At 47.1% G+C, this 13,724-nt stretch overlaps 1 protein-coding gene across 6 annotated transcripts in view; it reads right to left on the bottom strand.

Moving 5' to 3' along the window:
* Nucleotides 1-6,034: 6,034 nt before the first annotated feature.
* The window catches only part of MEIOSIN (meiosis initiator), a 44,517-nt gene continuing 36,827 nt past the window's right edge, over nucleotides 6,035-13,724 (bottom strand). For 2 of the 6 annotated variants that reach the window (XM_075608817.1, XM_075608811.1), the window contains exons 5-13: nucleotides 11,262-11,387; nucleotides 10,874-10,937; nucleotides 10,691-10,776; nucleotides 10,450-10,566; nucleotides 9,801-9,859; nucleotides 9,611-9,707; nucleotides 9,330-9,441; nucleotides 9,157-9,246; nucleotides 6,035-6,272 (exon numbers count right to left, since the gene is read on the bottom strand). In XM_075608817.1, coding sequence (XP_075464932.1) covers nucleotides 6,125-6,272; nucleotides 9,157-9,246; nucleotides 9,330-9,441; nucleotides 9,611-9,707; nucleotides 9,801-9,859; nucleotides 10,450-10,566; nucleotides 10,691-10,776; nucleotides 10,874-10,937; nucleotides 11,262-11,387 — 899 coding nt within the window. In that variant the 3' untranslated portion in view covers nucleotides 6,035-6,124. The remainder of the gene's footprint in view (nucleotides 6,273-9,156; nucleotides 9,247-9,329; nucleotides 9,442-9,610; nucleotides 9,708-9,800; nucleotides 9,860-10,449; nucleotides 10,567-10,690; nucleotides 10,777-10,873; nucleotides 10,938-11,261; nucleotides 11,388-13,724) is intronic. The other 4 variants (XM_075608812.1, XM_075608813.1, XM_075608814.1 and 1 more) reach the window with 4 other exon arrangements.

Genomic DNA, 13,724 nt, shown 5'->3' with positions numbered 1-13,724 from the left:
AACTTCCAGGACCCCTCTGTCAGTGTAACTGTGCAAGGGGACAGACTCCTAAATTCCCCGTGTCATCCTGCGGGGGGAGGGATAGACTCACTGATCCCCTCTGTTTTACCCGGCGCGGACAGACAACAGATGGTACCAATTGCTGATCTGCCATGTGAAAAGAGGTTATGTCTTCAAATCACATGTACAGTACCTCCATAGTGTGCAGCGAACTGCCACATGAGAAACCCCACTGACAGCTGAGAGTGGTGCTGTCAGCAGAACTGAGGGAGGGGACAATTGTGTCATCTGAGTCTCTGTACACAAAGTGGCAGTCATGTATAGATTATCAGACTATGCACGTAATTTAGTGGCCATGTTTAGATTGTCAAAACTAAAGTACAGTAGTCTATGCATACAATGTAGTAGCCATTTTAAGAGTGGCAGACCTAGTCATGTAATGTAGCAGCCATGTGTAGGTTGGCGGACCCTTTCTGATTATAAGTATGTAAAGAGTTTATTGAAGGGACAGACTCTCAGGCCACCTCTGTCAGTGTCACTGTGTCAACTAGGGTTGCCAGATGGATTCTCCAAAAATACTGGGCAAAGGTATGACGTGCTCGACACGCACGCAGACATGCACACTCCGCTCAATGCGGTTTCCTCCTCTCATTGGCCCGCCCCGAGGCTCCTGCTACCTCCTCCTTATTGGCTGCTGCTGGGTAATGCTGCCAACCAGGATGGAGGAAGCTCTCTCCCTGCTCTGGGAAATCCTGCAGCCCCCCAAGCTGATCAGGTCACTATGTCCAGAGAGGTAATACAGGACACATACATGTCCAGTATTACCTCTAATTTTTTTGCTGGACAGTGTCCAAATACAGGTCAGTCCGGTTCAATACTTGACACCTGGCAACCCTATTACTTGTAGTGGGCGAGGGACAGACTCCCAAGTACCCTTTGTGTCACCTTGCATGTCATGGAACAAGAATCATATTTCTGTTTGATCCCCCTTCTGCTTGACAGCTCCTTAAGTTCAGCTGCATGTATTGTTCCTCACACACACACTGTGCCTGTGTGATGTATCACTATGTTGCCTTTTCCTTCCAGTCTGCCAGGACTCTGGTTGCCCTGGCAACATCTCCAGACCTCCTAGTAATTGGACTTTACCATTCCCCCCTGTCCCTGCTGACAGTTTGTTTAGCCTACCACTATTCCTGTGTCACAAGCAGGACCCTCTTTCTTTTCATTCCTGACTTGGCTGAGGGAGTGCCTTAGTGTCCCACTCCCATGGCAAGGCCATCTCTTTCTACCTGCCCTCAACTACAAACTCACAACTACACAACATCCACAAGTACCTGTATTCACTGCTGCTTTTCCAATAAAGTGAAGGAAATATTATAGGACGTGGCGTGATTTGGAAAGGGGGCTGAGTTAATGCTATCTGGGGCTATTCACACATCACACGTGACCCTGCCTTCAGAATATTGCAGGATGGAGATTCATACTCACTTGTACCCTCTGTGTCACCGTGTGGTGGGGCAGGCGTACTGGTCCCTTGTGTCTGTTTTACCATGGTTGGGACGGGAGAAGGGTTCGATTGTAAGTTCTTTGGGGCAGGGCCTCCCTTTCCTTTTGTTATTTTTATGTCTGAAGCGCTTATTCCCACTGTTATATTATTATGTCACGTGTATTCAGGGCTGCAACCTTCTGTTCAATGATATCCCAGAGACTTTTTGTTTTTTATTTATATATTTAACTGTCCTTCTTTGGTGGCATCATCCGGCTAAGGCACGTTGCCATGACAATGGGATGCTCTGCTGCGCCGCATTACTATGACGTGACGCCTCATAGCCACATCACATGACATCCTGTTGTCATTGTAACACGACACCATTTGACGTCGCAGAGCTATCTTGCCAGGACGGTTCCAGGGGAGTTGCTGCCGCATGATGCCGCGGCCGGTGAAGGTAAGAGCAGAGGCCTTGCACATCTCCCTGCATGAAACATCCCAGCCGGCCCTGTAGTAACCTGGAGATTTCCAATCTCAATCCGTAGTCCAGATATACCTAGCCGAAACCTGTAGTGTCCGGGTCAAACCCGGAGTGGTGGCAGCCCTGTGTGTATTCCTGCTGTGAAGCGCTATGTACCTGGATGGTGCTATATAAATAACGTTATACATACTCACTTGTCCCCTTTGTTTCACTCTGAGTGGACAGACTTTAGATGACACTTAGAAGCTGGGTTATTGCAGTGTTACAGGGGCAATAAGACAGACAGTGTCTCACCGTGATGTGTAGAGGGGGGCGCACGTGTCGCTCTTACGAGGCTCTGTGTGTTGATCACATGACACGGGAGGCGCAGAGCTTCACGGTAATGGTCACACGCCATGTCCCAGGATGCACTGCTGTAACCCAAGTCAGGGACACGCATATAACACATGTACACAGGATCACACGTTTGACACGCACATGTACATACACAGGAAAACATGCAGGTACACAAGCGTACACAAAGATACACAGTGGTTTGCATTACACAAATACGTAAACAGGAGTACACGCACACAGATACAAACAAGTACACAAGACCATGTGTCACACACCGTGGCGGATTTGGCTGCGTCCTTGCTACCGCCCTTCTCCATCTGAATCACAGCATCAAATGACGCCGAGGACGTCACCAACGTGACATCGCACGTCGCGTAGCCATGGTAACTGTCATGTCATCATGTGACACCACGTTATCATGGCAACGAGATGCCGTGTGATGTCGCATTGGTGACGTCCACGGCGTCATTTGACGCTGCGATTCAGGAGGGCGGCAGCCAGCTAAGTGCCTTCCCATTAGGCCCGATCGACACAAGCGCGCGGCAAATGTATATTGGGGCGGACATTTTTGCCGCCCTAGGCCTAATGGGAGATCCGACACTGGTCACAAACATAGTGCGTCTCACCCAGCACAATGTTACGTTGGTTTTCTCTTCTCCACATGCCCCCTCAATACCACTCCGACAGGCTCTGCCCCCTGCGCCGTGTGTAGACTGAGATGTGCCAGCAGTGACGTCCACTCCAGATCACTGATCTTCTGTCGCAACCAGAGATACAAGGGATAACTGTGTGCGTCATGAGAGATAACTGTATGTCAGTGACAGACAGCTGTGTGTTTAGCCAGGTTTGTGTCTGACATAACGGTGTGGGTCAGTGTCAGATATCTCTGTATATGTGACACTGTCAGATAGTGTAATAGCAGTGTGACAGATTGCTATCCGTGTAACAGTGTCAGATAGCTGTTACCTGCACGCCTCATCCTGTTTTGGAGCTGGAGGAAACCCTTCCCACCCTGAGAGGAAAGATACAAAAATATACACTGCTATTTTTCTGTATAACACAGCTATTTCTGTATATCACACACATATCTCTTTGTGTATAACATGCACAGCTATATCTCTATAACACACAGCTATCTGTTTAACATAGAAATATCTCTCTATATAACACGCACAGCTATCTGTCTCTGTGTAACACATGCAGCTGTATCTCTGTATAACATACATAGCTATGTCTAGCTGTATAACACACCTATCTCTCTTTCTGGAAAACACTGTTCTTTCTCACTCTAACAAGCGCAGCTAACTATATCTAATGTCAACTTATCCTGCCTATAGATTTTAAGCTCCTTAAGGCAGGGCTTCATATAAACACATAGAAGAGGTAGCATGGACCTTCAAACACAATTTTAATCATGTCTGCAAATGTTACTTATGCCCATAATTATATATCTGACTGTCCATGGAATATCTGTAAACTGAATGTGTATAACCTTTGTTCATTTAATGCAACTATCATGATAATATCATGAGATATGATGTATTTTAATCCATCGGGTGGTTCAGGGCTTAATGGTGCAACAATTTGGGTTTACAAATACAATGTATTGGATTTATGACAGGTCAAGACATTTTCTGGGTCTGTGCTGGTCTTCAAGACTTAATTGGGGGGGGCTATCCTAGCCCACTAAAAGTGACACGTGGGGTTTAGAAAGTCATAAACGCTAACCATACTATTCTGTCAGCCTCAAAGAAGCCTCAACATTCGTGAATAATTACTGGTACTCCAGAGAGATATAAGACAAAAGACAAAAAAATACCCAATGCTACATCCAATGTGACAAAAAATACTTAAATATTTGTATTCTCATAAGGGTCATTTAGTTAAACCCCTTTGGCCAAAGCATTATGAGCCTGCAGCCACGTCACGACATGACCAGAATGCAGGTCCTAACGCTACCTGTTGAGTATTCTCATTTGCCTCTGCTGTGGAGGGAGAAAGGTCTCAATAGACCAGTCCTGCACAGGTATATGGAAAAACCTGCTACTTAAAAAGTGGGGAAGTGTGAGCTTAAACCCAGGGAGGAGGGTCCACCAACCTCCAAACAATTGTTACCAATTAATTAATGAACACACAATCACTGCAAGCTCTAACCCCAGCACATATATATATATATATATATATATATATATATATATACACATACACATATATATATAGTGGTTGACAAATCACCAAAAAAATCTACTCGCTACCTAGTACCAAACGTGTGCTGCTTGGGCCAATATTTACTCGCCCGGGGGTTAAATCCACTCGCCGGGGCGAGCAAATGTATAGGTTTGTCGAACACTGTGTATATATATATATATATATATATGTGTGTGTCAAAAGGAGTGCTACTGGGTGTCACCAAATGTACAGTATACAACAAAAGGCAAAAATAGCCAATGATGTATCCAATGTGACAGAAAATACCTAGTATCACAGTCTTTGACCGAGCCTCTGATTGAGCCACCTGTGCGGAAGCTGGGATATCCTGAAAACCTGACCTGTTGGGGGGGCTTGAGGACTGGAGTTAAGCACCCCTGCTCTAGGAGAGGTCTCGTTACCAATCTATCTATATAATTGAAAACATTGTTTGCTGTTCTTATGGGCAATCTGATTGGTCCGTCGGTCTGTCACTCAGCCTCTGGCCAATCAGATTGGTCCGTGGCCAGCCCGGCCCACACACGCCTCATTGGCTTGCTTGCTTCTATGACCTCACCCAACCACCTGGCCCCTCTCCTCCTGTCTGCATTTAACCCCATGGGGAGAGCCCCCCTCACAGACAGCACAGGCAAGAGACTCCAACTGACTGCACCGTGTCTCACTGTGTGCTGCGCGGGGGGCGGGGGCAGAGGCAGAGCAGAGAAAGAGACGGGAGGAGTGGAGAGGGAGCGGGAAATTTTAATCCCGGGCAAGCAGGGTCTCTCAGCTAGTGATCTATAAAGTGACGTCACTGCCTCTTTCTGCTCCTAATACCTCTCCCTATACAACCTAACATCCTGCTGGCTTTCTGCAGCCTTGTAACATTGCTCATCTACTTTTAAGTCAGGTTCAATAATGATAATAGGTCCCTTTCCTCTCTAGTAGTGGACATTATAGTGCCATTACTCGTGTATTCTGCCTTTGCATTCTCGTGACACACGTGAATTAGATTGCACTTTTAGGCATTACATTGGAGTTGCCCCACTCTTGACCATTCCTACAATTTAGCTAAATTATTAATTTTGTTTAGCCCGCTGGAGTGTCACCCGTCACAGATCTTTGTGTAATCTGCAAAAAGGCATACTTTCCCCTCCAAACCATTTTTAATGTCACTAATAAACACACACAGCTCTCTTTATAACACGCACAGCCATCTCCATATAACACAGCTCTCACTCTACAAGTTTTTGCCGCTCTTGCCTTCTCCTCTTGCAGCGCCTGTGTCATGTGGCAACCCCTGTAGGAGGTAAGAGACCTTTACAGAGGCCCCACGCTCTACCCTGGCAATCAGTTTAATTGTTGTGGGGAAGAGCGAGGCCTCTGTAACTGCAGCCTCCCCTCCCCGATTTTGCCACCCTGGACTCATGCGTAAATATCCTGGGAATGTCACCACTGCTCAGTGATGTCATTAAAGCAGCTGTGACATCACAGAGGCAAAGGAGACAGGAAGGGGGAACACAGAAGTAGACAGTCTACAAGAGTCTGATATTTGGATAAAATCTTTAATAAGAACCAAAAAGAGGCAACATAAGATTCGGCGGCTCACTGGATGAGGGGGGGAGGTTACATGATCAGAGGGTCAGGAGGTGAGTGCGCAGTGTCTTCTCAGCCAGCAGCACAGAGAGAGGTTTTGGGGGAGTGAGATCTTCATGCGAGACACGCAGAGAGCACTGCTTCACCAAACGACCATGCAGGAGACTAAACTGTAGTGCTCTTATACTGAGACAGGGAGAGAGTTTTTTAGTTGTATAGTGATCTTGTACATTTATCTGTATCTGACCCTCATACTGTCCTCCACCCCCTATCTATTCCCGTTTCCCCTCACTCTCTTATCCCTTCAAGTTGAATGATACTTTATTAGCATTACATTTTATACGTATTGCCGAAGTAATGCACTGAAACATTTCTTCAAAAGGGACACAGAAGAGGTGGCTGGCGTGGGGACAGACCCAGGTTTCTTTGTGACATCTTTCACTCTCTGGCGTTATGTGACATTTTTTCTCTTGTGATATATCTGGCGGCTCCTGATTCCCTGAGCAGTGCAGTTTTTTGCTGCACATTCTTTTGTGTGAAGTCTCTTATTTTCTTGGTTCTCTTTGGGAAGTATTCCTGCCTCACGGGTTTGTATCTAGCACATTACAGATAGAAGTGTGTCTGTCTCTGTGTCCTCACGATCACATGGGGTGCATAGTGTACATGTCACTGTCACACTGTGTGCAGTCCAGGAGATGTCACTGTGTCCCCGCTATCAGTGTGCACAGTACATGAGATGTGTCTGTCTCTGTGTCCCTGCTGTCACACTGTGCATAGTACAGGAGATGTGTCTGTCTCTGTGTCCCCGCTGTCACACTGTGTGCACAGTACAGGAGATGTGTCTGTCTCTGTGTCCCCGCAGTCACACTGTGTGCACAGTACAGGAGATGTCACTGTGTTCCCGTTATCAGTGTGCACAGTACATGAGATGTGTCTGTCTCTGTGTTCCCACTATCAGTGTGCACAGTACAGGAGATGTGTCTGTCTCTGTGTCCCTGCAGTCACGCTCTCTGTGCACAGTACAGGAGATGCATCTGTCTGTGTCCTCGGTCAGTGTGCACAGTACAAGAGATGCATCTGTCTGTGTCCCGAGTCACACTGTGTGCACAGTACAGGAGATGCATCTGTCTGTGTCCCCCCAGTCACACTGTGTGCACAGTACAGGTGATGGGTCTGTCTCTGTGTCCCCCCAGTCACACTGTGTGCACAGTACATGAAATGTGTCTGTCTCTAGGTTCTCCCTGTCTGGCTACTAGTGGTTTTCATTTAGGCTTGTGTGTGCAGGTTTCCACTTGTAAATGGTGGTCACAAATCCTGTATATTTGCGCATCTATCTGTGCTTTGGGTGTGTGACAGATGTGAGCGTGTACTCTCAGCGCAGACCTGTAAGGCCGCGCTCATGCTGGGGGCGTTGCTGTGTGCGCGCGCACTTTCGGGACTCTTACCTGATTTGCTATTGCAGTTCCTCAAGTGCCCGCGGCGCTGCGCGCGTCAACGCTGCTATATTTTGCAGAGACAAGTCAATTTGAGATTTCGGGGTACAGTCGTGTCACATCAGCGTCATGTGAGCTGGCTCAGCCAATGAGGACGAACCAGCTCTGTGACGCGTTCGCCACGCCCCTGATCACCTCCCCAATCTCCTGCAGCCTAGCTCACACATCGCTGGGGCTGCAGGAGTGTGCGCGCTGGCGCACGCCTGCGTCATCACCATGAGCTCGGCCTAACAGTCCAGCTTGCTGTTTTCCTACCTGCTCCTACCAGTACTCAGTATATCTCTTCTCTCTCACAGGTTGTGTTGCTCATGTTTGTGCTGTGTCGACAGGTTTGATACAAAGCTCCTGAGTGTATGTGTTGCGGGATCACACAGCGCCTGGTAGTAGAAGTTTGTGTTACTGTTCCTGAGGTGACACCAGAGTGTGAATGTCCTTTTCTGTACGGTGAGTATGAGGGAAACGGCCCAGCTCTTCATTGCACCCGTTGTTACAATCTCTGTGCACACGCAGTGTATGTTTTTATCCATAGAGGAGACTATGCGCACACGCAGTGTATGTTTGTATTGTTAGGGAAGACTGTGCACACGCAGTGTATGTTTGTATTGTTAGGGGAGACTGTGCACACGCAGTGTATGTTTGTAATGTTAGGGAAGACTGTGCACACGCAGTGTATGTTTGTATTGTTAGGGAAGACTGTGCACACGCAGTGTATGTTTGTATTGTTAGGGGAGAGTGTGCACACGCAGTGTATGTTTGTATTGTTAGGGGAGACTGTGCACACGCAGTGTATGTTTCTATACCCTCTGTGGTGAGAGATCAAATGAGCAGGTGGTCTGCATACAGCTTGTTACATACTTGTTAATCGGTGTATGTAAGGTAAAGGTGTGGTCAGTAGTTCTGTTTTTGGAGAAAACCCAACCTGACTCCTGTGCAGACTTTTCCTGTTAGTTATGAATATTACTATTACCATAGACTCCTCTACAGTTTTTTGGTTGGTGGGATCCCCATGTTTGTAGATTGGTGTAATCAGCCATTTTGACCATGTCTCAAGGAAGTGCCCATACTATATAGTTCAGTATCCAATCAGGGCTATATTGTTTTCTTGGCTTATGTGTCAGGAGACGTCCCTTGATTTCTTGTATTGTGATAGGGGGGAACGAATAGTGCTTGGTATTCTTAGATTGCATTTTCCATCAGGTTTCTTTTGGGTTTGTCTTTTATTCTCGGTGAAGTCTTAAGGCTACTTTATCTTTATAAAGGTGCTGAAAATGCTCAGTGCAGATTTTACCATCATGTATTGCTAGCTCCGGTTTTGATTGGGAATTGTGCCCTTTCAGGAGTTGTTATCTATTGTCTCCTGGATTTGGGACACCTATGTCTGTTCAGTATACTGCCTCGTGTCAGAGTTGTTTTGTATCCCCACAGTGTGTTCTGATATGTGCTCTCTCCCAATTTCTCGCCCCGTCCCTCTCCTCTCTCCTGCTCCACTCTCCCCCTTCTCTCTGTCTCCTGCCCCACTCTCCCCCTCCTCTCTCTCTCCTGCCCCACTCCACTCATTCCCTCCCTTTCTCCCTCACCAGTATGGTCGTCTCTCCTGCGCCGACATCTCACGCCACAGCTCTGCCAGCTCCTTGGTGGCCGTGGTGGATGCTGTGCCAGGACGAGCACTGAGGAGAAGACAGTGACATAGACCCTCTCGCTCTCCCCATCTCGATCCTCCTCCTACCCCTCCCTCCATCTCCCAAGGTACCTCAGATAGGGGCGCCTGTTGACTCTGCAGAACATGATAAATCCGTTCACGCATTTCTTCCTCAGAAGCTGCAGTCGGGAGAAGCCGTGGGAGACCCTTTTCTCCCCGCTCCCTGCACACACCACATGGGGAGAACACGCCATGTCCGTGGAGGAGATAGAGCGAACCAGAGAGAGGGGAGGGGAATTACTTGGGCAACTCATGTACAACATGTCATGCTAATAAATAAAGTATCCTTGTTTTGTTGAAACTTGGGAGAGGAAGAGATATGGCGCACACACCATTTTTTACCTGTCTCCTGTCTCCGCCCACTGGACTTCCAACGCCCTGTGATTGGTAGCTGTGATCCAGAGTGAAGGCCACGGGGAGGGCGTAACCCTGGAGGAGCCAATATAATGGGGCAGTCAGGAGCCCCTCCCACTGCGCAAATATACACATGCTGTGAAACACACCCAGTGAAAGCGCGGTTACCTGTGAGTTGAGCAGATCAGGGGAGGAGCAAGAACTCAGCTGAACCTCCTCAAACAGCACTGTGGAGAGCAACAGCATGGTGATTACCTCCCTATTCCTGTACTGACCCCACACACAGCTGTCACTGCACCTCCACCCAGGCCTGCAGATTCCTCTGCTATTCCTGTACTGACCCCACACACAGTTCTGTCACTGCACCTCCACCCTGGCCTGCAGACCCCTCTGCTATTCCTGTACTGACCCCACACACATTTCTGTCACTGCACCTCCACCCTGGCCTGCAGATTCCTCTGCTATTCCTGTACTGACCCCACACACATTTCTGTCACTGCACCTCCACCCTGGCCTGCAGATTCCTCTGCTATTCCAGTACTGACCCCACACACATTTCTGTCACTGCACCTCCACCCTGGCCTGCAGATTCCTCTGCTATTCCTGTACTGACCCCACACACAGTTCTGTCACTGCACCTCCACCCTGGCATGCAGATTCCTCTGCTATTCCTGTACTGACCCCACACACATTTCTGTCACTGCACCTCCACCCTGGCCTGCAGATTCCTCTGCTATTCCTGTACTGACCCCACACACATTTCTGTCACTGCACCTCCACCCTGGCCTGCAGACCCCTCTGCTCTGCACACACTCACCCTGTGCTGAGCTGCCTTGCAGGATGTGATGCCCGGGGGAGGAAAGGAGAGAGGGGCTGAGCCCCAGGTGCAGTGGGGAGTGAGTGGAAACCTGCGGGGGGCACGGTGTGGCCTGGCCTGCGGGGAGAGGAGGGCAACAAGGGGTGGGGGTAAGCTTTGCTCTTAGTAAAGATGGCAGATGCAACAGCCATGCCCACACCCAAGATAGCCACGCCTAGCATGGGACCTTGAAGCTACTTACAATGGAGACCTGGGGGGGACAGTGACGGCAGCCAGGGACCAGCGTCACTATCATCAGAGGAGGAGAGGTACGAAACCAGCGCCTGCCTGAGGAGACATTGACAGAGGGGAAAGAGATGGGTAAGGGACACAGACGGGACAGAGGAAACAGTGACAGTTCTAAGACAGCACAGTCCCCATGTACCTCAGTCTGGGTCTTGCAGTGTCCTCTGAACAAAGCTCTGATTCCTCGTCAGCACCTGCAGAGCCTCCCCCCCAGAAAGCATCTTACGGTTACTGCAGAGCCTCCTTCGCGCAGAGCATCACACTTTTACTACAAAGCCTCCATCCCCCACCCCCTCAGTGCATTACAGCAGACCATAGTTCTCTACCCCACCCCGATGAGCGTCGCTATCTCGACCCCTCGCAGAGCGGCACACTGTTATTGCAGAGCCTGGGCCCTTCCCCCTGCAGAACACTGTACTACTGCACAGCGTAGGGCCTTCCCCCAGTAAAGCATTGCACTGCTATTGCTTCGCCCTCTGCAGATCATTGCTCTCTCGGCCCCTACCCTCGTGGTGTCTCCCTCACACCTGCAGAGTGTCTCCCTCTCCTTGCTGATTGTTTCTCTGGGCTCCGGGGCTCTCGCTCTGCACGTCTCTCCAGAGACAGACAGCGACGAGACTGCAACACTGCTCTGCAACGCTCTGCAGACACAGCTATCTGTCACTGTCAAAAACACTCACAGCTATATCAGTCACACACACAGCTATCTGACATATATACAGGCAGTCCTCGTTTTACAACGCTTCGCTTTACAACGAATGGCTTATCCAACGCTATGCAATGCATACCTATATTCATTTTTACAACGCCAAAATGGCTTATCCAACGCTCTTGTGACGCTTTGCAACGTTGTGTATGTGTATATATATATACACATTCACATAAACAACGTTGCAAAGCGTCGTAAGAGCGTATAATATTATATTATACTATATAATATATTATTTATTATGTTATATTATATATAATACAGTAAATACACTATATAATTTATATGTGTGCTGCATATGTTATTGCCTGCATAAAATATTTGGTGTATTTTAGTGTTAAGAATGCCTTCAGGAACGGAACCTTTCATTTAAACAGTGTTCCTATGGGAAAACGTGTTTCGCTTTACAACGTTTCGCTTTACAGCGCCATTTTGAGTAACGCATTGTGGGGCTTATGCAGAGAGGTACGGTAAGGACAATTTCGCCAGGTTTGTGGCAAAAACGTCCGCATTCAAAGAGTTCTTGGCGAGAACTTGGCAGGAAAAGTCAAATCCGCCAGAATTATGTAGTTTCCAAAATTATTAGCCAGACGGGTGGCGAGAAGCTTGATTTCGCCATTTTAAAAACACGCACTATTCCAGTAGCTCTGATGCGCATGTACGCGCCAATCGGAGCTACTATATGGCGCGTTTGTGTGAAATGTTGCCCGCCAGCAAAAGTTGGCTTTATGGTGGCCAAATACCGCGCGACTCTGAATGCTGAGTTTCACGCCAAGTGAAACTCGCCAAATTAACAATTTACTGCACACCGGGCTACCGGAGTACCCTGCATAGGACGAAAAGAAATGCCAATCCTGTGGCAAATTTATTTCTGTTAAGCCTTTCTGGTACGTACCTCTCTGCATAAGCCCCTGTGTCGGATAACCGAGGACTGCCTGTAATTGTAATATTTTTTTCTTCTGCTTTGTCTCCCTCTAGTGGTATTAGTATTTTTGACTACAGGTATCTTTGTATATGAAGAATTTATTTTTTGTATAATTTTTTTTTTAAACAAAAACAAATATATATTATATATATATATATATATATATATATATATATATATATATATATATATATATATATATATATATATATATATATATATATACACATATACATACATATAAACACACAGAAAAGACAGAAATCCCAAATGAAGCACTCTGATCACGAAAAAATATGAATATTAGTACAAAAGGGTTTATTAATCATGGACTAGAAAAACACATGAAACATAGTAAAAAAGACATACATATAAAAACAATACCAGACGGGGAAAACACAGTCAAACTCGAATCCCAAACATATGCTAAATGTACAAAAACCTCAAAAAAGGGGGATGCCCAGATGACAAAGAAAAAGGGGGGCAGAGGAGGAGGATCTAAACAATGACAGAGGGAATCAAAAGATCCCACCGAATTTGATGACCGGCCGGTCCCACACAAAATCCCTTAAAGGTAACAGGAATATCAAAAATCAGCTGGAAAACATTTGTTATAATATAAGCATGTATGTGCCAGCAAGGAAAACCTGATATAAAGACATTCTTAAATGAAAAAGAAATGTCCCACAAAAATAAATAATGTACAAAGCAATATGAATGTTGTAAAATGAAATAATAAACAGGTGAGGGCAGGCAGGGTCACACAAAGGGTAATCAAAGCACTAAAGATATGTATATACACATGTGCTAACCCTATAATAACGCGTGACAGGTAAACTGCCCCCATATACAGGGGTGAGAGCAACAACAATCCACACACATATAGCAAAAATCACACAAAGGTAATTAAATAATGTTGTGAAGTGTCAAAGTGCTAAATAGACCAGGATTAGTGAAGTAAGGCAAAAGGGAAACTTGGTACAGAGGACACCCCCACACACATGTTGGGTGATATACTGATAGACAGACCGTTTGAAAACGTTAGACAGTCATGGGTATGATGGTAATGAATCAGAAATAATATCACCATATGAGTGTCCCGCGCCTCCGTTCAAGGTATCCGTCAGTCCTCCATAGTAAGGCCACAAAAGGATTAAGGCCAGCAAGCCCCCGTCACCATCCTGGACAAGCAAAATTGCCAATGTGAGTGGGAAGAAAGGCTGTAGTCAGCCATGCGACTGTGTCCCCGTTAGGAAACTCCGACAGCTGTTTCACCACACGGGCTTCATCCGGGAGTGTGATTGCTGTTGCGAGTAGCAAATTTTTAGAGCCCGGCTCCAGTTACAAGATGAATTG

This window comes from Ascaphus truei, chromosome 7 (genome assembly GCF_040206685.1).
Source record: "Ascaphus truei isolate aAscTru1 chromosome 7, aAscTru1.hap1, whole genome shotgun sequence".
Classification (NCBI taxonomy): Eukaryota; Metazoa; Chordata; class Amphibia; order Anura; family Ascaphidae; genus Ascaphus; species Ascaphus truei.
The sequence above is the reverse complement of the archived record's forward strand: the minus strand, read 5'-3'. Positions and strand labels throughout refer to the sequence as shown.